Source organism: Schistocerca piceifrons, chromosome 2, assembly GCF_021461385.2.
Source record: "Schistocerca piceifrons isolate TAMUIC-IGC-003096 chromosome 2, iqSchPice1.1, whole genome shotgun sequence".
Classification (NCBI taxonomy): domain Eukaryota; kingdom Metazoa; phylum Arthropoda; class Insecta; order Orthoptera; family Acrididae; genus Schistocerca; species Schistocerca piceifrons.
In genome coordinates, this window is record NC_060139.1 from 194,516,795 (window position 1) to 194,541,401 (window position 24,607).

Sequence of the window (24,607 nt, forward strand, 5' to 3'; positions counted from 1 at the left end):
TGTCAGGAGGGAGAAAGAGATTGCGAACATGAGCACAGAGTCAAGTGGACCCGGACGGCAACTGCCTTCAATGGGGCATGAAGTGGGATACATGTACTAACAATATCCATGTGGAACAACTTGCAGATACCACCAGAAGCCCTCAAAGGGCCAACCCAGTTCTGACAAAGCAGGTAACCCATGGAGGAGGAGATTCCTGGAGAATGATACAAGCTGAGAAATAAAAGGCAATGTGGGATAGCAAGTCCAGGATGTGATGGTAGTATCCATTACAGTTCCACTGAACAAATGCCGAGTGAGTACCCAAATGGGAGGCAAATGGCTTCGAGGCAATCACGCTGTCAGGCTATCATCAGTCACCAACGAGGATGGGGTGACATACATAAATAAGAGGTCAGACTCAGGTTGTAAGGGGGGAGATGGCACCTCCGTGGGCACCAGGAGGGCTTTGTCCTCAGACTTATGTTTCTTCTTCTTCTTCTTCTTCTTCTTCTTCTTCTTTCACAGGTTGAGGATGACAGGGCACAGAGGGAGATCAGGCTTCTGCAAGATCTGGGACCAAGAGTGAGTGATCTCGGGGTGCACAGATTGTGCCCCCCATGGCCAAGATGTGGCAGCAGGCCACCGGCCTGAGAGATGCCAAGGAGAAGTGTCCCAGAAGGGAGTCCCATCACCAGCAGGCACCAAAGAAGGGAGACATCTCTTCAGCCGGCGAGTGGAAGTGGCACCCAGAGTGGAGGCCGTGGCAATCGCAGGGGAGGGGGAGGAGAGGGGGACAGGACTGGGGGTAAGGAAGAAGGCGGGGAGGGGAGGGGAGGGGAGGGGAGAGGGGGTATAGGACTGGGTAAGGAAGACGGAATAGGGGGTACAGGAGGAGGGGGAAGGGGAGAGGGGTAAGGTAGATGCAGGAGGGGGAAAAGGACATTACAGAGGCAGAATTAGAACTCATCGACACAGGATGAAGTCGGTCAGATTTTTGTCGAGCCTCAGTGTAAGAAATGATCCTGGGACTTACACTCTTGTATCCTCTTCTATTTCTTATAAGATGCACAATTAGTGAGAATGGAGAGTGACAGTCATGACTATTAACAAACACAGGCAGCAGAATACAGAGGCTCCCCTCACCGAGTTAGTGTCTACAGTCACCATATAGAGGGTCTGCCGTGCATCGGGAAGATGTGCCCAAAACGCAAGCACCGAAAGCACCTCATTGGTGGCAGGACATACAGCTCCACGTCACACCAGTAACACACAATCTTGACCTTCTCTGGGCGGGGATCTCTCTCAAAAGCCGGAATAAAGATGCTGATATTGATGCAATTGCCTTACGACCTTTCTGCACATACTGAACAAAATGAACAACCTGTTATTTCAGATTGGTCCAGAGTTCCTTATCAGTTTGAAGGATTTGGTCCCTACAAAAAAATGACTTCCTGGACCATTTTAAAAGTCTGGTGAGAAGTAACTGAGACCGAGACATTGCCAAGACAATCACAATCGTGAAGAGCTGCAGATTCGGCAGCAGAAGAAGCTTTGATCAACAGGGTACCCGATCGCATCTTACTCAGAGACTGCATATCACCCAACTTTTGTCGACATTTTCCACTAAAAGTAACAGCTTTGCAGCGGTGAATGTGCACCAATCCTTGTACAGACTGGGTAGGAGGGAAAATTTTTCACCCCAAACCGACAAGCCTGGCCCAACTCCCAGGATGTAGCCAGGCAAGGGAAGGCCACAAGGTCTTAAGAGGCAGCAATCAATGATCCTTTACCACTCGAAGAGGCGGCCACAGAAGACCAGTCAGATATTTGGTGTGATAAATTTCATACGCAAAGCACTTGCACTGATACCTCCCACTCCGACCAGGGGCTCTCCCCACAGGTGCCAACGAGCCACAGCACGGGCCATTGCTGGGAGTTCCGACACTCCCGAATGACAAGCAACCACTCCTAGGCATACATGGGGAGGCAACAGCTCAGGTAACAGAAGTGTAATCCCTGTGTTTTCAGGGGGCTCAGCCAGATGGGTACATAACAGCCCCACCATAAGGACTGGTTACACTTGCTGGTGTGGGGGGGAGGGGGGGGGGGCTACGACGGGGAAGGAAAAGGGAAAGGACAGGGGGAGGGGAATTCACACTTTAGATGCTAGGAAGTGAGTTGTTCCCCAAATGGCTCACTCTACAGACAGAAAATTTAGAAGTGGAGGTCAAACCTCAAAAGGGTCTAAAAATGCCAGAAATGAAGAATGAAAGAGAAAACACAAGGGGGACAAAATCGCATGAAATACAGGAAACCAGGCTGATAGCCAGATCGATATAACTAAGAATACCAAGCGAGGGGAAAGAGGCAGCAAGGAAGGAAGGGGATGGTGACGTAGGGGCAAAGGGAAGGAAGTGCAGCCTGGGTAGGAAGAATGGACTGCAATAGCTCAGAGACCCAGGGGCACCACAATGACCTCAAAGAACCATGAAATGCCTGGGAGAGGGGGATTAGAACGAAGTGCTTGGGAGGTATATCTCCAAGACCAAAATAACATGGATGCAGTCTCTTTGCTACACCCCCAAGTAAAAAACATCTATAATTTACCCATTGTGCGATTTGTGCTTTTACCAGTGGGGGGGATGTCTTAGGGGGTTAGTATAATTATATATGTTACTAGCTTGGACCGTGGCGTTACCCACGGATAAACAGTTATTTATAAATAGATGTTAATTCCGAAACTCATTATTCACGCGTATGCACTATCAGAAAAGCCACTTTGTGAGATGTTTTAGTAAACCTTCAAATTTAGATCTCTCCTGAGTTGATCAGGAACCATCATGTCTCAGTTTTTCAAAGAGATGGACAAGAGAACTGTGACTTTCAAGAAAAGCTCGAAAAGCATTAAATGAGGAAGCAACCCAATGTACGTGAAAAATATGGCCTAGTTTTAATAGCTGCGAGGATAATTCCTGTGAAACACTTTGTAGTAGTCTGATTTTTGGGACTTTGAGAAAACACAGAATATAGGGAATCTAAAAAACCTTTATATGGTATACGTCTACTACATCATTCATAACATCGTGGACAGCTAATTTCATTTTGTGGTTCATACAATGAACGACAGTTAAATCCTTATGTAAATGACTACGCAGTAGAGCGGCTAGGCCTTTGTAAGGTGCAAGCATTGTTGAGCCACAATCTGTTGCGACACCTACAAGGTGGTTTTTTAGTTCATCATTTGTAATGCCATACTTTTCAAGAGCTGCTAACAGTGTGCTGAAAATGCATTCTCCTGTCCCACTTTCTCATTCAACAACGTCAAAAAAATAATCGCAAGCAACTCCCTCAAAGGACAAACGTATATATATTATGAAACAAGTTTTATTGGAAACCGTTGTACTTTCGTCCATCATGATACAAGCTCGCAAGTAAACGGATGACGCACCTTAGACGAAACCAACAATGACAACCTGTTAATGATGATTTAGTTCTATACGTTTTGATATTCTTAACTACTACATGCATGGAGAGCTGCATCAAATCAGTCTCTGGACTGAAGACAACAACAATAACTACTACATAAAACTTTTTCAAAATTAATAAGCAAACATATTAATAGTATTAATAGTAAGACTGTATTAAAAACTTTCAGTGTTCGGCTCCACAAATTTAAATTATATGTAAAGTTTTACTCCAGTGTGTGGGGAAACAAACATCCCAGGTTGGGATGCATAAACTAAAACCAGAGGAGGGGATGGTCTGATGCAGAGAGGGGGAAATCCCCCCCCCCCCAATCCCCCCTGCAAATCGCACACTGAATTTACCTACAAGAGATTCAGGACACTGGGATTGAAGTTCTTTGTACCTTCTGTTCAGGTTGGTACCTTATTCCGGCAAATAAATAACACCCATCCTGCCTTTTCCAAACAGGCTTCAACTGACATTCTAATAGCACGAGCAAAGTGATAAAGACAATCCTTACCCACAATTTCTTACAAGTACAATCCTTACCCACAATTTCTTACAAGTAAGCAGTGACTACTTAAAAAAAAAAAATCATTGGCAATGATCTGATGGCCCATTTTGTAACTCAGAATGGGAGAGAGTGCCTCAGTGCTCTTATGGAGCATGCTTCCATTGCTCATGGAGGATGTGTTGCTTGACAATAAAGATATTATTACATTTAACATTTATTTGTGAACAAACTGGATGTCAAATCAATTTGAAATTTCACACGGAAAGACAACTATTGTTTTAACATTCTGTCATACAGAGACAGCCCAAGCTCGGAATTGGGAAGGATGGGGAGAAAACTGGCCACGACCTTTTCAAAGGAACCAACCTAGCTTTTGCCTCAAATAATCCACGAAAATCATGGAAACCTAAATCGTAACAGCCAGACGGGGATTTGAACGGGGGATTTGAACCATCATCCTCCTGAATGGGAATGCAGAGTTCTAACTACTACCCATCACTCAGTAAACTCTAATTGTGTAAAAACATTGCAAGTGAAGTATCATAAAGAACAAATGAAAAGTGTGAAAGTAAAATAAGTCTGAAAATTGTGTTATTCCTATAACCATTCTAGTGAATGTTCACAATGGTGCAAATAGTACAGTGAGAGAAATTGTTACAATTACAATTTGTAAAACTAATGGAGCCATTATAAAACAACTTCAGCACTGTAGCCATGAAACCTCACTTCAATCCTCATAAAAGTTCTTTCCTGCAGCTTGTTACAGGCTCACTTTCATCGTCAGCAACAATTCCAGTCAAAAAGTGGTGAAACCAAACCAATCTCAGTACTATGAAAAGGCAAGGGCAAAAAGGTTTGCTTCCTGCAGTAAATCAAACCCGTGACCAAATTTTCCACTCTCCTGTCAGTTACATGAATTGATGTTGGGAAAACAGGATTTCCATAATGAACTGCTGCCGTCAACAAACAAGGCACACCACCAGTTTGCCAGCGTAATTCTGATATAATCTAGTTTTGGCCTTTTTGTGTTGAAACCTGAAACTGAATTTTCTCTTTTTTGTAGAGATGATGTTGCATGTCAAAGACCCCAACATTAACAAAAGCCATAACTAAGTTTCTGAAGCACAATGTAGGCTTCACTTACACAGTTTCGCAAGACAACAACATTGATGATATTTACAGAAGTCCATGGCTGTAACACAGTAAGGGACTGTGTACAACAGAACTACTGTCACAAAAATGTCAAGGGAGACTAAAGCTCTAGTTCTCCATGTGGTTCTAAAAGTCAAAAGTAACATTTTAAGAAAATAAATTGCCACAATATCAACACACATCCAGCATAATGGATGTCATGTTAGCGTAAGGAGGGCTATGCGTGAAGCGTTCAGTGAATTCGAAAGTAAAATTCTATGTACCGACTTGACAGAAAATCCTAGGATGTTCTGGTCTTATGTTAAATCAGTAAGTGGCTCGAAACAGCATATCCAGACACTCCGGGATGATGATGGCATTGAAACAGAGGATGACACGTGTAAAGCTGAAATACTAAACACCTTTTTCCAAAGCTGTTTCACAGAAGAAGACCGCACTGCAGTTCCTTCTCTAAATCCTCGCACAAACGAAAAAATGGCTGACATCGAAATACGTGTCCAAGGAATAGAAAAGCAACTGGAATCACTCAACAGAGGAAAGTCCACTGGACCTGACGGGATACCAATTCGATTCTACACAGAGTACGCGAAAGAACTTGCCCCCCTTCTAACAGCCGTGTACCGCAAGTCTCTAGAGGAACGGAAGGTTCCAAATGATTGGAAAAGAGCACAGGTAGTCCCAGTCTTCAAGAAGGGTCGTCGAGAAGATGCGCAAAGCTATAGACCTATATCTCTGACGTCGATCTGTTGTAGAATTTTGGAACATGTTTTTTGCTCGAGTATCATGTCGTTTTTGGAAACCCAGAATCTACTCTGTAGGAATCAACATGGATTCCGGAAACAGCGATCGTGTGAGACCCAACTCGCTTTATTTGTTCATGAGACCCAGAAAATATTAGATACAGGCTCCCAGGTAGATGCTATTTTTCTTGACTTCCGGAAGGCGTTGGATACAGTCCCACACTGTCGCCTGATAAACAAAGTAAGAGCCTACGGAATATCAGACCAGCTGTGTGGCTGGATTGAAGAGTTTTTAGCAAACAGAACACAGCAGGTTGTTATCAATGGAGATACGTCTACAGACGTTAAAGTAACCTCTGGCGCGCCACAGGGGAGTGTTATGGGACCATTGCTTTCCATAATATATATAAATGACCTAGTAGATAGTGTCGGAAGTCCCATGCGGCTTTTCGCGGATGATGCTGTAGTGTACAGAGAAGTTGCAGAACTTAGAAAATTGTAGCGAAATGCAGGAAGATCTGCAGCGGATAGGCACTTGGTGCAGGGAGTGGCAACTGACCCTTAACATAGACAAATGTAATGTATTGCATATACATAGAAAGAAGGATCCTTTATTGTATGATTATATGATTGCGGAACAAACACTGGTAGCAGTTACTTCTGTAAAATATCTGGGAGTATGCGTGCGAAACGATTTGAAGTGGAATGATCATATAAAATTAATTGTTGGTAAGGCGGGTACCAGGTTGAGATTCATTGGGAGAGTCGTTAGAAAATGTAGTACGTCAACAAAGGAGGTGGCTTACAAAACACTCGTTCGACCTATACTTGAGTATTGCTCATCAGTGTGGGATCCGTACCAGATCGGGTTGACGGAGGGGAGAGAGAAGATCCAAAGAAGAGCGGCGCATTTCGTCACAGGGTTATTTGGTAACCGTGATAGCGTTACAGAGATGTTTGACAAACTCGAGTGGCAGACTCTGCAAGAGAGGCGCTCTGCATCGCGGTGTAGCTTGCTCGTCAGGTTTCGAGAGGGTGCGTTTCTGGATGAGGTATCGAATATATTGCTTCCCCCTACTTATACCTCCCGAGGAGATCACGGATGTAAAATTAGAGAGATTAGAGCACGCACGGAGGCTTTCAGACAGTCGTTCTTCCTGCAAACCATACGCGACTGGAACAGGAAAGGGAGGTAATGACAGTGGCATGTAAAGTGCCCTCCGCCACACACCGTTGGGTGGCTTGCGGAGTGTAAATGTAGATGTAGATGTAGATAATGAACTGGCACCATGCTAGTAAAAGTGTATAAAATGGCAATTTTCTATGTCATATATCCTTCAGAGGAAATAAAAAAAGACAGGACAACTGCTATGCACACAAATAAGTTTCAGTTATTCTCCAACCTGGGCCTAAAGAGAAGAAGACATCCGCATTTTCACACAAACTTACAACAGCAGTCAGATCCAAAGGGATATAATGAAATGAAACTAAGCTATAACAAATCGCAAGGTCACTACAGCAAAATAGCTTTCATTTCAGTGAGTCAAATAACGAAGGAGATATTAGTAACAAGTTACACGATCAACAGAGACTATTCATTATTCATACTACTTGCTGACAATGAGAGGCAGTATTGGTAACAGAAAGCAGGACTAAGACTGTACAAAGAGTTTTGAGTCACTTCAGATTTGGGTACAGAACTAAGGTACAAGGAAGATGAGAGCATTAATCTTAGTACCACATTTGAACATACATATTTTACAATTATATAGCTGCATATTACATCACAATTTTACAACAGGAATACAGAGTTAAATATAGTCATTCACAAAATTACACAACGTGAACCAATCCTTGATAAAATTGTATCCCCTGTTTAGAAGAAACCTATATGTTACCCACAATCAGGTCATGACATAAAAGTGAAATTTCAACATTTCAAAATTTCATGTATCAATAATGAGAAAAGTTATATGCTGAAGCTCTGATTTCCCATATATTGAAATTCTAAAAGCACTAATTATCTAAATGTTGTACTTACCAAAACTCAAACTATGAAATGTTATCCCATTCAGAATCCTCCAAACCCGGGTTGAAGTATATTCCTTCTGCGGTAGCATTCCATTAGGTACAGCACGTCAAGGGACACACTCAAAACAGCCATACATTTTCGTTTGATGGTGGGAATGATTCTGCAAGGTTCTCCCATACTACCACAAAATAAGCTAACCTAACCATGAAAATTTTAAAACTGCCATTCGCAACGGATTTCGTATCAATGTAATTCTGGTCTCAAAATGTGCCAATTATTGTATGCCTACGTTATTTCTATATTTGCACATTCTGCATCATGCAGTTACGTATATTTAAGCAACAGCAAAATATATACTGCCCTGGATTCTGATGAATGTATGTTGTTATGCTGTCCATATTCAGATGGTCACAAATGTAAAACAGGGTGTTTAAATAATGGTGCCACGTACACTTTCAACTGTTGCCTTTTTCCCTTTAACAAGTAGTAACCCAAGATTTAAACTCAATTCCAGCAAAAAGCAGAAGCATAAATATTCAGAGTAACTTCATTCAAATCTAGCAACCACCCAGATAAACAAACTGCACAAAAATTTTCGCATCTCTTTCTGCATCACTGTCCTGAAAGACTGTTCAGATTATTATAAATTACAACTCACAGTGCATTTGTCGGTCCAGATATTAGTAAGATTTTACTACTCATGTAACAGTATACACAGACGGCCCTCCTCTTTTTTTCTCCCTTCTTTATCTGGTATGCAGTACACCACACACCCTTTCTGGAAAACCTTAACTACAGAGAATTCCCTATTTTTCAAATACAAAGATCAAACATTCCTTATGCAGTGAAGACAACTCCACTTCTGAATTATTCACGTTGTCCTGGTTCCCCTTCCCCACACAATAAAACTCATTATTGCTGAGAGGGCTAAAGGCCTAAAGTTACTCAACCTACAAAGTCTGAAGGAAACAAAAATAATTAAAATACACCAAATATTTCTAAGAGTAACCAATTGGGAAGTCCTTTATCTTGCCTTGTCAAACTATTTCTTTCTTAACAACTGTAGCTGATGGTTTTGCTTCAGTTTTTGCTCTCAGTGGAACCAATCAAGCATAACGTGCCCCCACCTCCACCTTACACACACAAATACAGACACACACCCAATATGAAAATATATTGTTAGAATGGGTGTTCACCAACGATGGCAATAAATTTCCTCAAATGTATTACATTCCCTAATACATACAGCAATCTCCATGCTGCAAACAGTTGATAAAAATCACCAATTGTTTATGCACCTATACGGCATCACTGATAATACTCTGTACTGTAATGTCTTAGTTTCCTTTGTGAAAAACACACATTCTTTTCCTAAAAGAAGAAAAACACATTATTATGAAAGTTTGTTTTCAATCAATTTCAGTTGTGACTGATCACCATGTTTGCCTTTCCAAAAACCAAAGAAGGAATTTTCAAATAAATTCAAAATACATCTTTTTTACAGCAATCTTCCAAGTAGAGTGACTTTGCAAATCCGTCAACTCAGTCAATAAAAGCAAACAGGAATTATCAAAGGAAATGAATGGTTTCATTTGGTAATACAATGCAAACGAGAAATAGTGTTCAAATTATTTCAAGCCAGAAAAAAAAAATATATTTCACAGGACCCCAACAAACTCATAATAATTATTGCCATAGTACATCAAATTGTGACACGACTGTACAAGGCAAACATCTGCTGTGAAGTGGCAAATTGTTATTATTTTTCGCAGACTAGGCATACTGCCTTGCGAAACACAGTGACTGACTGACGACTTCATTTCGATTCATCAACATGTCGTATTTTGCACTGTTCTCACTATTCCCAACTTTCACTAATTCATGTAGCGTAATATTTTTGTTTCCTAATTGTTTGTGTTAATATTTCCAATTGGTGAATTTTATCCTTTTAGATTATGATCATTTTTATATTTCAGATTCTTCTTCTCTCTGATTTGTAACTCACTAACGTTTCTTATCATTCATTTTGTGAAAATTTCCTTTTTCACTACTGAGTGTATTACAGTTTAATTTCATATGCAGTACTTGTCTTCAATGCTAGCGGCATCAACTTTTCTCCATACCATTTCATGTTAAACATCTTTTGTTACAATTTTCTACATGTTTGGTGTTTATCAATCAGCTGCCCTCATATCACTATTTGTTTCCTTTGGTCTTTCAAACGTATGTCATAAAAGTACTTCATTATAAATACTGACAATTCCTTCCTCATTGGTTGTTACATCCAAGCAGGACATCTGCCTTCATGTACACTCCATCACCAAGATTAATGCAACCCTCTCCAAGCCACCCAACTCTCCTCTTTTGAAGAAATAAAGATGGCAGTTTATTGTGAGAGCTGAGTAATATGATTTTGCTACATTTCTAAATATCCTTCAGTTTCAGCCCCTTATATGTTATAGATCTTAACTTCAGAAGTTACACTGCTACTTCCCCTTGAAATTACTAAAATGGCAAGTTATTTAATTAAATTTTGATCTTACCCAACACATTCCACCAATAACTGTGCACTGAATACTCCACTGTTTACAAGGTTTATACGAACTGCTGTAAGTAACTTTGCCCATATCGCGCTTGCATACATAAATAAATGTAAATACTGAATAGGAACTTTGTGTGAAAATACTCTGTAACAACAAAAACAAATATTTTGTTGTCTAAACAAATTTAACTGTAGTACCACTTTTACAGAACTTGCTCTACAGGTTCTCAACAAATGGAAGTCAGTATTCAGAAAGACAATAAGAGGAGGACGAATCCACAACCTGGGACATTTATACTGAGGTTGCTACACAGAATTTTTACCTATAAAATTTTTCTAACACCTCAACACCATTCATCATCATTCATACATGCTGCTCTCCACTTCATGAATGTAAAATTACTATGTTTTGTGTATAGAAACTAGTAAAACATGCACACTGTGAAGAGCTGAACATGCTTATTGCAAAAAAATTCTTTTCACATTTATCTCCTTATGAACAAGGAAACATCAACATATACCAATAAAACAATAACTTGATCTGGCGCTGAAAGTGTGCTTATGACTTAATATGAAAGAAGGGACTCTTAATAACTGAATAATATGCAACACAGTACAATACAAGGTCCATATCAATCAGTACACACAAAACAAAGCCACCACAATTTCAAATATGCATCTTGTAAAAAAAAAAAAAAAAAAAAAAAAAAATGCAAATGATGATCCATAGCAATAATGTTTTTCTCAAAATTCAGACTGTTCTAAAGGCACATGTCTGAATGATTCGCTAAATGCAAGCAATTAAAGAAATTAGGTAAGTTATTATTTATAACACCAAGGAAAACACTGCAACGTGTGAGCAGTGTTTTATTTTGTGTGTATAGTAATCTCGCAATCATCTGAAGAGAAACCAAATATCACATTTGTGCTCCAGACAAATGCTATCAAACATATTATTCTGCAATTTCTTCTGTCTTCACCAGCTTCATTTTCTTCCATTTAATATCTTAGTATCAAATATCTTGATGGTCGAATTTTCATTTCTTTCGAAGTATTTACTTTCTATCTTCATTTATTATACAGAATTTGCCCTTGGGTGATGAATGCCTGCCTGGTGTTCAACATACAACAATCTTATAAATTAAGTTTAAAAAGTTTCTTGGTCATATTTAGGATTAGAAACATTTCTGCAGAATTTCAGATCCATAATTACATTAATTTTCAGTCTCGTTTACAACAAAATGGCATCCAAACAGCACTGAGCAGATCCACATCTCAACAGTCATCATTCTGTACACAAGATTCTATCAACTTTATGTCTGCCAACAGCTCAACATACATTTTGCTTTTTTAATGCCCATCTACGCACAATTAATCTCGATGTTGTTGTTTATTTTCTCACTACTGATTTCCAGAGGGAACTTACTGTGCTTCACAGATTCACATTTTTCAATGCTTTTGGCTGAACATTCACTTCTATGAGGTTTCCAACCAACGAGCTCTAATTGTACAAGACGATCATTTTAAAATTAACAAAATACTTTCAATCCCAACACTACCTTTCTCACGGGATATTTATGACTTTTTAAGTATTATTTTATTATAACTCTATAACACATACTTGTATGTACAGGTTTACAAGTACTTTCAATGCTTGCTTCATACTTTTCCAGATTACCATTCTATAATCCCATCAAAACTCAGATTTCACTGGTTCGTGCTATCTAAATAATCCATATTGTGCAGCTTTGCAGCTTAGTGCATAAGTGCCACACAACAAATCCAAAAGAAGAGGTTTAATTCTCAATCAGTCCAAGGATTTCTTCTGTAACTTATTGCTCATTCAATACTGGCAATCATTTGTTAATGTAAGATTTCCAAAGGTAAGCATACCAGATCCAAAAGTATCTGCCTAATAATGCAGTGCAGTGTTCAAATCAACATTTAGATTGAGAACAGCTTGGTTTCACTATTACTTTTTCATGTTTTACTGTACCTAATAGTTAACTCCCAGTTCTAAAACACACTGAGAGACGAGGAAATCAATCATTCTTCTTGACGTGAGGTATGTCTGAACTTTCAGAACTGCAACAACAAGACAAACTTCTCATCTATTTCACATCACGCACATGTCAGTATAAATTAAACAATAATCACTCTCTGGCACTTCAACCTTCACATTATTGAAGTTTTCTTCACCAGGTTGCAGAACAACTCAATTTTTCACCATACTTTACATGAAGTGACAGCCAAACTCTAAGCTCTGTAACCACACAATGATAATGTTGGTTCCTCATTTCCACAATTTTTATTCTGTACAGCAATCCAAACTGTTCCAGTCTTCTGTAGTCTTCATAAAAATCAGACTTGGCAAAATTGTTAAAACAACTTTGTTAACTGTTGCTTGTAAGTTTTGAAAAATTTCACAAATTTTGTTCCATTACTAAAATACAAAGTCTGAAGCAAGATAACATTCTTAAAACAAAATCCTTGTGAAACTTCAACTACACCCTTTTTATCCCCAAATTCACTGATTCTCTTTGGCATAAAATTCACAATTAGAATCTTTGCCTACATGCTCTGGTATCAAGTAATCATGATACCCACTCATTACGCTTTCATAAAACTATTTTTTTTGAAAGTGTCTTGCTCCTAGTATGCATTTCACCTATCAGTCTTTTCCATATAAATATTCTTAATTCTTGACGCTTTAAAACAGTACAGTTGCACTCACAGCAAAATGTACAAATGTAGATGACTGAATCACGACGACTTCCAACAGCAACCTTAATTTTTTCCTACAGTTAGAATTTTAAAAAACTTTATTCAATTCCATGTACGATATCCAACAGCACAGAGTTCCAAAGGTACTTGAAACTCTTCATACAAACTGCAACTATCTTATGCCTCAAATCAGCTTCCATCCACTCACCAGGTCATGCAGACATTACGGATACCTCCACTCACAACTTTTACATCTGAACATGCTTTACTCAAAATCATCTTTTTGCTTCAGTTCAGGTGACCCAGTGATTCAAACAAGAAATTTACCACTTTTCCCACCAATTTCCTTGACATCTCAAACAAGCCCACACACCAAAACTTCACATTGTCTTTATCAGTATTATCAACTGCAGCATCAAATAAGTCTATATGTGTTATACTTGAGCAGCATAAACAATAATGAAACATTTGAAGATGATAAAGTTGTTGATCATAAGATCTGCTCTAAAGCACATAGACCAACAAAAACTTCTGAGTAATGCGAACCACGTCCCTTGTTTGCCCTTAGCCTTAATTTTAAGCTGTGGGCAACTACATTAATGCTACTAGACATGTTAAGTTCCAAGTGCACGTGGACTGTATGCCTTCCTGACTCATTAGTTCTAAAATCGAAGACTGAAAGAGTTTACATCAACAGTATATTACTGTACATAAGAATCAAGGCTTTAAATCTTATCCAACATATTGTTCTTCTATTCAGAGCCTCCTATTGGGCTTATCACTTTAACTGAATATTTTTACAATACTTCTGCCCCTCTGTCCTTCATACTAAACTAAATTATATCGTCATTGTTTAGAAAGCATAAATTTATCTTAACACCAATGTTCAAAGTAAAGGCATGCAAACCATTGCACTAACAAATTCTTTTTATGCCCGTAATATGTACGAACTTTCATTCCTTGTGCTGAACATTATTCCTTCAGAAGCCCACTCCATCGCCTGCTGATTTCTTCGGGATGGCGATGGTTCTCCTCTGTGGTAGTGCTGTTCCTGCGGCGGGGGCATCAGGTCTCTATCGTTTCTGTACGAGTCGGTTATGTCTGCAGCAATGAGGAAAAATCTAAAATCATCCAAAAGCTATTGTGTTCTTGTCCCAAATATCTTGGGTTTTCTGCTGAAGTACATGTTCCAGAACTCCTTCAGCATGGCTATTCCAAAAGAATCCTAGAAAAGGCAAGACTGCAATCTGCTGATAGTATCACGAATTAAAAACTTGTTGGAACTTAACCTTTCCTATTACTGTCCTAAAGGAGACTCCAAAATATATATAAAGCAACAAAAATTTAAAAAGTTTTGAGTTGACTCCATTAACAACTCCTCATAGACCTAACATACTTCTTTTAGGCCTGCGTTATATTTGCACACATCTTTTATTCGAAGGAACTCATTATCGTCATTAAAATTTTCCACTTTCTACAACGATGTTCTTTCATAATTTCCAGTCAATCATGGAATATGGAGTTCATGTTGTACTTCCTGGAATGAAATCGCAACAGCCATTTCTTAGAAACAAAAAACCTCCGGCTTCCCATACTTCAAAGACTGGCTGGATGAAATCCATGATCAATGGCGAACAGTCTTAACTGTCTGTGCCTGGAGATCAATATTTTAAATTAGTGTTCACAGCCTTCTGTTCCATATACGATCTCTCTTACAGGACACTTCTGCAAGTCCTATTTCAATTCAATTGCAACAAAGAGGATGTGGCAAATTTCTCACATTTATATTGTTTTCACACTATCCACAAATGTTGGTTTATTTCTAACATGACAATGACCATACCCTTATGTACACACTTAAAACAGTGTTAAATTACATAATATAAAGCTTGTAACAGTTCATTCCTTCACTGCGTAGAATAAGCTGTTTTCATTGTATATTTTCACAAACTAGTAACCACAAAATGCATTTGCTGTAGATCATGAAGTACGAAGGTATTGCAAGCACAGTACTATCATCACAACCCATGTTGTAAAGATATCCTGGTTCTTCAACATCTTTTAACTGAGTGTGATCCATAACATTTAAAATAATGAACTGATGATGATGGTGTCGCCTTTTCAACCTCTTCTTTTCTGGGAATTGTTGTTGTTGTTGTTGTTGTTGTTGTTGTTGTTCCATAAAAACACGGTAGAACTGCCGGATATCAGTAACGTCCTGCCATGATATTTCGGCGCAGAGTCTTCTGGCCATCTTCAGGTGAGTGCCACTGTAGTAGTACTGTTGTTGTTGTTGTTGTTGTTGTTGTTGTTGTTAGCGGTGGCAGGGTAGCACTGTCGTCATTGTCGTTAGTAGTCGTCTGTATCAATTAGGATAACACTGCACAAAATCACAAATAAAAATATCAGTAATCTGTTTCGCAATAATCCACTGTATTTCTACGTTGATTTCTCCTGCTTTTTCAGTCTCTTGCATCTAAACATCACTCAAAAAATTGTGTATTTCACCTCTTGAATAACTATGTGAATATCTTTGCTTTCTCAAAGTTTTAGTTATTCTCTTATTGTTGACTATATCGATCAGTCATTAACATATGATTACTTTCAATACAAAACAACTGTAACACTGATCTTTTGTTGAAATCTGGATTAATTTTCAAGCTATTATTTATTTGTTGAGCTATTCAATTTACACCAGCCTGATACAAATTTAGGACCATCCACTCTGCATATTTCGTTTTTCTTTGCATTCTGGCATGAACTTGAGCACATTTCTTGCAAATCAATTACATAATTTGTCTGATATTTCCATTTCAAGTATCACAAAGTGAAGTTAAAAATATTATGCTTCAACTATTACCTTGTAAAAAAGAACGATAATTTTACTCACCAACACTTCACAGCACTTTAAAACACAATACCTGTATGTTCTTAATATTGTAGCAATTAAGTATACACTCCAAAGAATCTTGCCCTCCAACAGACTCCAGCATCTTCATAGAAAGTAATCTTCGTCTGATTAAAATATTTTTCATGGCATGGCTGAGGAAACTACAGGGAAACTCTTGTTTCCAGTAGTTGTAGAATAACGTGTAACTACTGGAAATGTTTACAAGAACTGTACCATTTTTATTCATTTTTTTCCTCTCTTTTAAGTTGATCCTTCCAAATCACACTCGGTGTGTAACTTTCCACACTTTAAAAATCAATCAATCAAACTAACTAAAGCATACTTTATAAAGGTTTAGTTTGAAGTAAGACAATCACACGCAAAGTCAGGCTATTTCCATATGTTTAACACAACTGCACTACACTTCACAAACACCACAATGCTCTCCACAATTTCACAATTCAAAATTTCACCTCTGCTGCACTCTATTAACTCCATTAAATCTTGCAGACTGCACCTGCTACTTCTGCATCATAGACAACTCTACTATTACCAACAATAAACCTACTATTCAAAGCAACTTTGAATCATAAAACATGGAAGCTAAAGTATCCTCAGACAAAGAAGAAGACTGAAATGAGTTCAGTGACATGTATTTTCAGAAAGACCTAGTAAAAGTCCTCACTTCATAAATCGAAAAGACGAGATGTAAGGACCTTGTTGATTTTTGCAGAGCTGAGACGCGCGCAGGGCATTGCTAAGAACATTACTACTACACCTACCAATTTATCATGTCGGCCATTCACCAGTCGTGTGCTTACTGGATGCCTGAATGGCTGACTGCAACCTCCATCCACTCAATCTCAACCTATGTAGAAAATATTTCTTTTTGAATGTAGTACTGAAAAAGTAAAGGAGCCTTTCTCAGAAAAACACTAAACATGCTGTAAGACTCCTGTAAAACATGTGAAATCAGCACATACAGAATTAACAAAATGTGGGAACAATGTCACTTACCTACTCCAAAACTGCTTTTAAAATGAAAAATAAGGAGTTCTACATTATCATGCACATTTCTGCTACTAAGAAACACATAAATCATCCACACACTCAAAAATTTCCTAATATGTTTGCTAACTTGTAATGTTCCTATGTCTCAAGTATTGATATAATAATTGGATAAGTGTACTGCGGCTTTCAGTTGAAGATGAAACTACTCTTTCATTACTATTTCTTTAAATTTATTTACTGATATCCACTGTAACTCTTAGTTAAATTTAGACTTTTAAAAAGCAGTGCTAATTTCTGATTGTCACTTTTCAATTTTCCTTCAATATTCCATTTATGCAACATCATTCTTTACCAAATATCATTGCAAAGTGTTATCCGAACTATACTCTGATATTTAGCAATTTTAGGCATTCATTGTATTCTGAAAAGCAATCATCCCCTTGTATTTGCCTCTGCCTATTACTAACTACTGTAAAGTAATATTCATAATATTTTTTGCACAAACCATTTTAGTGAAATAAAATTTCATTCAAAATTTGTGACTTTCTCTCGACATAAAACCAATTTTTTTTTCATTCATGAACTCTGATAAATATAATTCAACAATGCTTCAACAGTTTTGCTTCTTTAACTTTATTTTCTCTTGTTTTGTTGTGACATTCAAGACAATAGTTACCTTTTTGTCATTCATTTTGTTCATTTCATTGAATAAAATACTCCCAGTTGGCTACATATAAAACAGATTTTGGAAATCTTTTGCCTAATACAACTAACACAACTGCTTTTTCCAGTATTTCAGCATGAAATAAATAACTGATCAAAAAGCTACTCATTATGTATCGGTGGTGCTTCACAGATTAGTTTCCAAACATTTTACAAAATAAGTATATAATATCAACCACTTTCTTTATGTCTGAAATGTCTCACAGTTTTGTAGGTCCACTCCTAACAAGTCATTCATGTTTCAGCCTCAATGTCGTCTCTTACAACGTTCATCATTTCAATATCACAATACTTCCCATATACAATTTCAGCAAAAGTATATGCAATGTAATATATCTTTCTCCCTAACCCACCCTTCTCTTCAATAAAATGCAACCTCCAGCAATGTCTATTCAGAATAATTTTCTCCCATCCCCAGTCCCTGCTAATTTCCCTATTAACAAAACTTTCCAATAAAAGAAAGCATTATCTTTCGCACAAAGATTTTTATTCCCTTCCTCGAGGGAGGGGGGGATAAAAAAAAAATAAATAAAACAACAAGAAAATATTTTCCAATTTACCTCAGAGTTGCTGATTCATTTTTTACTACAGCAATATATTTCTCAATAACCTTATTCGCTTTTCAGCAATATAACTCATTTATATATTCCATATATTTATCTTTTAACCTATCTGTGATACTTCCCCCCCCACTTCCTGTAACCATTGTTAATTTTAGTCTGCTCTTGAAAAATTTTATGACTTAATTTCAATCTCACTGCTCTGTTCATTCCTTGAATATAATAAACTGAGTATTTTGACATGCACTCCATCATCTGCTTCTTATTTTCTTTCATTTCTCTTTCATAAATCATCCTGAATAATTTTCACATTTACTTAACTGTCAGTAACCACAACTGTCAGTAATTTAGGTAAAAGCACTTTCTACTACACCAGTAAATAACAGGAAATGGCAAGCAAACCAATTTTGCACTGAAAAATGTATACAGCTCTGTCAAAAGCTAAGACAGAAAAGTAGAATTAAGATAATGCTGTAAACAGAAAAAAAAAATATTAGTTTGACAAAATGAGAACAAGAAGACACTGATCACCAGAACACTGTGAGGAAAGTGTACAGGTAACTAATATCATGTTCTTCCTACAAGCAGCAACAAGAAGCTGCATAAAAATCACAACTTCCACATCATACTCATGTATGTGATTTGTTACAGTTTCATGTAATTTCGCATTTTAATTAAAATTTCTATAAGGAAACAATAGTACTGAGAAGCAGGGTACCACTTCCAAGCATGCAATGAACACTAGAATAACTTAACTGTAACATAAGAATGCAAGATCTCATATATTACTAGTTGCTTAAATGCCAGAAACTGCAACATTAACTCAAACTCTATATCTGTAGAGCCACAATACCACCACTTAATCACCTACCTTAGCAATTCAAAACAAATTCATTTAGGCTGATACAACCGTCATGTTGTGATACACATGAACATACACATACATAAACATTTTTATGAAGTTACTAGTGAACCCAACAATGATTTGCAATTGCTAAATATGTATGTGAATTGGATACACATCCTAATCTCCCCTCGACCCCCCCCCCTCTCTCTCTCAATCCCTCTCCTCCTCTCCCTCTCTTTGTCATCTCCTCCTTCCCCTTCTTTATAACCATTTCTTCCCCCATTCTCTGTCCATCTCCTCCCCCCCCCCCCCCACTCTGACCTTATTTATTGTTATTACAAACTGAACCTTGATTAGGAATACAAGTCAAAAGGAATGGGTAAATCGGTTGGAATTATTAGTACATGGCGTGAGAGAGAGAGCTTTCCAACTGCTGGATCTTTGAGGATGTAGCTTTAATGACAGTGTTTCACATATTTTTAATCTACGAACAGGTACAATTATAAACTCAGCCATAAACACGACTTTCCTGTTTCTGTTTTCTGTTAAAAATTACTGCGAAAAGGAAAACAAAACCACACATTTCCACATCACAGCTTGGCATGTTCTTCCTCACAGCCAGTTTAACTGAAAATGTTTATTGTATAACATGTCTATAGCTCCAGTGGTTTAGGCTGTGTGTTGTCTGTCTGTCTGTCTGTCTGTCAATCAGTCAGTCAGTCAGGACAGATTCATCCAAGCGAATCTTTCCTTGGATTTAAGAGAATTTGAAACAAAACAACTTCAGTAAGATTATGAATTTGCTGAAATGAATAGACCAGAATTAGTTGCTCTGAGAATTATTTGTTGGTGTTTTTAATGCATTCATTGCAATGCTTGGTGATGAATGATTTTTTTGTCTTTCCGTCCAAAGAGAAAACTAATAGCACCAATGGTTTACCAAATCTCAAGCATGCCACGTACAACTGCCTATGGGAAAAACATGGCAATTCAAGGTTTACCCCACATACTTCAAGCAACTGGCCTGGCAATTTATAATAAAGACGAAGTGGAAACTGAACATGCTAAAACTATAACTGCAAGTCAGTTGGAGGTATTCTTGGAAACAGAACATCCTCGCCTTTGACTTTCCTTTGATTAGCATTACTTCAATTATATTTTCATCAGCTTCTTGACATCAATCTTGTTCCACTGTATAGTTTTGGTTGGTTCAATCCACTTACCATGGCTATTATCGAGCTGACCTTGAGCTGCAAAATGTGCAGTGGCATTCTTGGTAAATCAAGTGAATTCAGGAATTCAATTGGATAACTGACAACTTCATCTGGATTGGTAATGGAATCAACTGTATTACATAAATGCAACTGACCAGCAATTTTCGCTCTGTATTTTATGTTCAGATCATCTACATTCTCATTCTTCACTGACAAACTGGCTCGTTCATTCAACCAAACATGGTTTTTGTAATTTGCAACAATGTTCAGAAAAATTTTCATGATCAATTCTTCTTCTGATGTTGTGAACTGACAAAAATTAGGTGAAAATGAAATAAGGCCAACAGAAGTGTCAAATGGAATTTTTCCATTGCCAATGCCTCATAATTGCCTGGAAAACACTTCTGCCAATTCGTCATTTTGTAACATTTTCACGTATCTCTACAAAGCCGATGTCTTCAAGCAATCATTTATTTCATCTTTGAATAACCGGCAGCATTTGGCAAAAACAACTGAACAGCAAAACAACCGTACCTCCGAGGAGGTCCAGGTTACTGCGCAAATGTCTCAACATTCGATGGATTGCCAACATACGCTCATCTCAAATGATTATTTAGCAATTCTGTAGTACTTTCACCATTGCTGATTTTTGACATTTTGCATGTTGGTTCACCTATTATTTGTACATTCAATGGCAGTTTGAATACAGAATGAGCTGTTCGTAGTCCTAATAATGTGGCAACAATACCAGATGATGCTATAGCCAGGGCTATTTGACTGTGCAAGAATTGATGTTAAAATCAATTAAATCAGGAACATTTTGCAAGTTCTGCTAGGTGTATCAAGGAAGAAGATTTCTCCTTATTCGTTGCTAACTGCTATCATCGATGTGTCACACACGGTTTTTTGCTGTCATCTCGATTGTATAACTGTTCTTGTTCAATTTCTTGACTGAATGCACCGTGCATGGGACAATTCGATTCTGGCATACTAATTCATGCAACATCTTGCCAGACATCATCAGGCACAAATCCTCTATAGAAATCAATGTCTTGTTGTGGATCGCTATGTAAGATTTAAGTTCAGAATTTGCTATGGTCATATGCGCTCGATTCAGAAGGTCTTCAGCCATATTGTCTTTGTATCTGTTCCACAGCTGAAGCGGGTTCGATGAAGAACACACAGAAATGACGATGGCAAAAAGTGATAGAATTTGATGTGCATTACACAAAATTACAGCATCAGTGAGTGTTTGATCCCAATGAATGTCATCCTCAATCAAATGTAAACACTGACAGGCTTCTCAATATGTTGCACACAACTCACCATTGACAGTTTGTATAAATTCAATGAACTCAGAATGTGAACATTAACCAATAACAAATGTATGTAAAAACTTTGCTCAAATGAACTGTGTTAATGTATGTCATGGATCATGTGTTCTATGTGAAATATCTCGGCAACTCTTAGTAAACCAGGTTTTGGCATGGTAGTCTTTCAGTTCTCTGCACTGTGTTCGCTACCATGAAAGAAACACATTGTCCATTCTCCAGGTGCACAGATCATTAGACCACAGTGTGATGACATTCGTGTATCAAGAATGAAAAGGGAGTGGGTGGGGAGGGGGGGGGGGGGGGGTCAGCCAAATTGGACGAGCCATTCTCAAGTGATGATTTTTCATACATCCAGCAAGTGGTTTTTATTTATATAGATTTAATCAGCAATAGACAAATCTGAACATGAGATGCCTCTGAATAATCAGAAATAGAGTAAATTAACAAATTTGTATGAAGTTTTTCTTGATATTAAGCATTCACGTCAAGTTTCCTAGCAAAAAAGAAAATGTTAAACAAATTAGCAATAGCACTGTTCTGAAGAAAGTACTCTCTGGAAGATCCTCATTGATTATTCCAAATAATACATCTGAGCATACATTGCTAAATAGCAACCTGTGCAAGCAGAAATTGATCACACTGATCCTAAAAATGAATTATAAAAAATAGCACCCATGTTTCTTGATATCTTTATAAGAAAATGATGCTGATGAAATTTAACTAGTTTCAATGTTTTAAATGCCAGTGACAGAAATTTTCTAAAGGGCAATTATGTCTTCCTCTTCTCTAAATTCAGAAATACTTATGTCCATCAGACTTCCAAGCTGTCCTTTGTGGTTACTCTTGTTGTGATTGTGAAAAGATTAGCAAATAGATACAAACAAGGAAAGTAAGATACCATACCATGATATACATCTCTAATCATCTCACAATAAAATCATTTAACTAGCCTCCTCACGGAAACTGCAACAGTATCTTTAAAAATATGAAGGGGCAATTTCAACTTATCTCCTGATTCATTCCCAATATCAAAGGACCACATTTATTTATTTATCTATCCATAAAAGGATCATCTAACAATTACATAGGCTTTGTCAAATTCATACAATGCCAATCAATGAGCCAAAACATAGCACACAGCACATATAAAACGCTTTAAGATGATAGGACAGGTAGCCTACAGGGATAGGACCATCCTGGCACTTGCCTTAACAGTTCAGGGAAACCACTTTAAAACCCAAATCAGCATGGCCAGACAGAGCAGCTCCATCCTCCTGAATATGAGATCAAAGTCCTAACAGCTGCACAGCCTAATTCGGAAATTCTCTAATGAAAAATGTTTCCTCATTTATACACAAATTGCTTCGTGTAACCTGCAATTTAAAGCACTGTTTCTTCTTCACTGCCCACAGACAATCATTAGTGACTTTGCACATTTTACTACTGCGAAAAATGCTCCAATTAGAGTACATGCTCTAGTATCCTACTCATATCTTTTCAGTTTCAGGCATTTTGCTGTTACAATTGAACTAAGTATCAGATAAAGAAATAGAGAAGAAAGCAGTACAAATGAATGAACAAGTTTGTTGTCTACTAAAATTTGATGTAAAGAACAGGAAAAGAAATAATCAACTTCAAAGGAACAAAGAATTTAATGTCTCCTTTCCATTCATAACAGAACTAAGTAGAAGTAAGTGATCAGTATCATGTCAAGAAATATATTGGGTTTTCTTTCTTTCTTTATTTTTTTTTAAAAAAAGAACAAACAAAAAAAAGAAAGATTTTGTGATTAAAGACATTTTTGACAGAACTAAGTAGAAGAAAGTGATCAGTATCTTCTTTTTAAGTAAAACAAAACATGAAATGAAAATACTAAGAAAGTATAACAAGAACAAAGTAGACTAATATGCAAGACAACTTAATGCACTGTAAAAAATAAAATGCTTAATTAACAGACTCTTACAAAAAGATATTAATGTACTGATCAAGTGTATCTTGCAAGTTGTCTTTCAACAGTAAACAAATTCCATCATATCTTTTAAATACTTATATCAATAAAGTATTGCACAAGAACAAAGTGTCTTACCATACCAGACGAATCTACATTCTAATCTGAAATATTGTATGATGATTATTCCCAACAAGATTAAAGTAAATTGTTCCTTACTTGCAGAGTGTGCTATTAAGGAACTATTCATTATGTCACTGTCAAATCATGACACCAAAATTACTTTTAACTTAACAAAATTAGTTGCACTGAAAAAGCCAATTGAAAGCCCTGTGAAGTAACTACCAAATTACTGGGATACAGAATCATATCACCAGTACTTAATGTCAAGTAGAAGTGGTTAACTTTACTCAGATCAAAAAACAAACATAAATATTATTTTAATAGTAACATGATTCCATTACGCCTTTGCATAAGCGGCCAGCACACTTAGACTTTCAAACATACCCGGCCGCCGAACCAACACCACATCTTCTGGATTGATAACAACACGCTCTGCTGGTGCCCTGTTTACTGGCAGTTCTCGGCTTATATTGATTACAACTTTCTTCAATTCATTGATATCATAACCAGCAGAGCCATCAGGACCACGGAAAACGGGTCTTTCAAAAGTCTCTTCATACTTGCCCGAACTGGAACCCCTAAATCTAGACACACACACACACACACAAAGACCTCAATTAATTCACATAAGACAAAATGCAATGGAAATGAGTACAACAAGCACAAGTCATCATTACAGAAATTACCACTGAATTTATTAGCAAAATTGCAAACAATAATACACCACTACAGTCTTCTACAATTTTCAGTCAAGAAACCATCTCACACTACAGATTTATTTTGCTCAACTACCTGCATGTATCAGA

The 24,607-nt window shown here is 37.5% G+C and overlaps 1 protein-coding gene across 5 annotated transcripts in view; it reads right to left on the minus strand.

Moving 5' to 3' along the window:
- Positions 1-24,607, minus strand: part of LOC124777495 (serine/arginine-rich SC35-like splicing factor SCL33) — a 162,608-nt gene that overhangs the window by 68,460 nt on the left and 69,541 nt on the right. For all 5 annotated transcript variants that reach the window (XM_047252938.1, XM_047252936.1, XM_047252935.1 and 2 more), the window contains one exon: positions 24,186-24,385. In XM_047252938.1, coding sequence (XP_047108894.1) covers positions 24,186-24,385 — 200 coding nt within the window. The remainder of the gene's footprint in view (positions 1-24,185; positions 24,386-24,607) is intronic.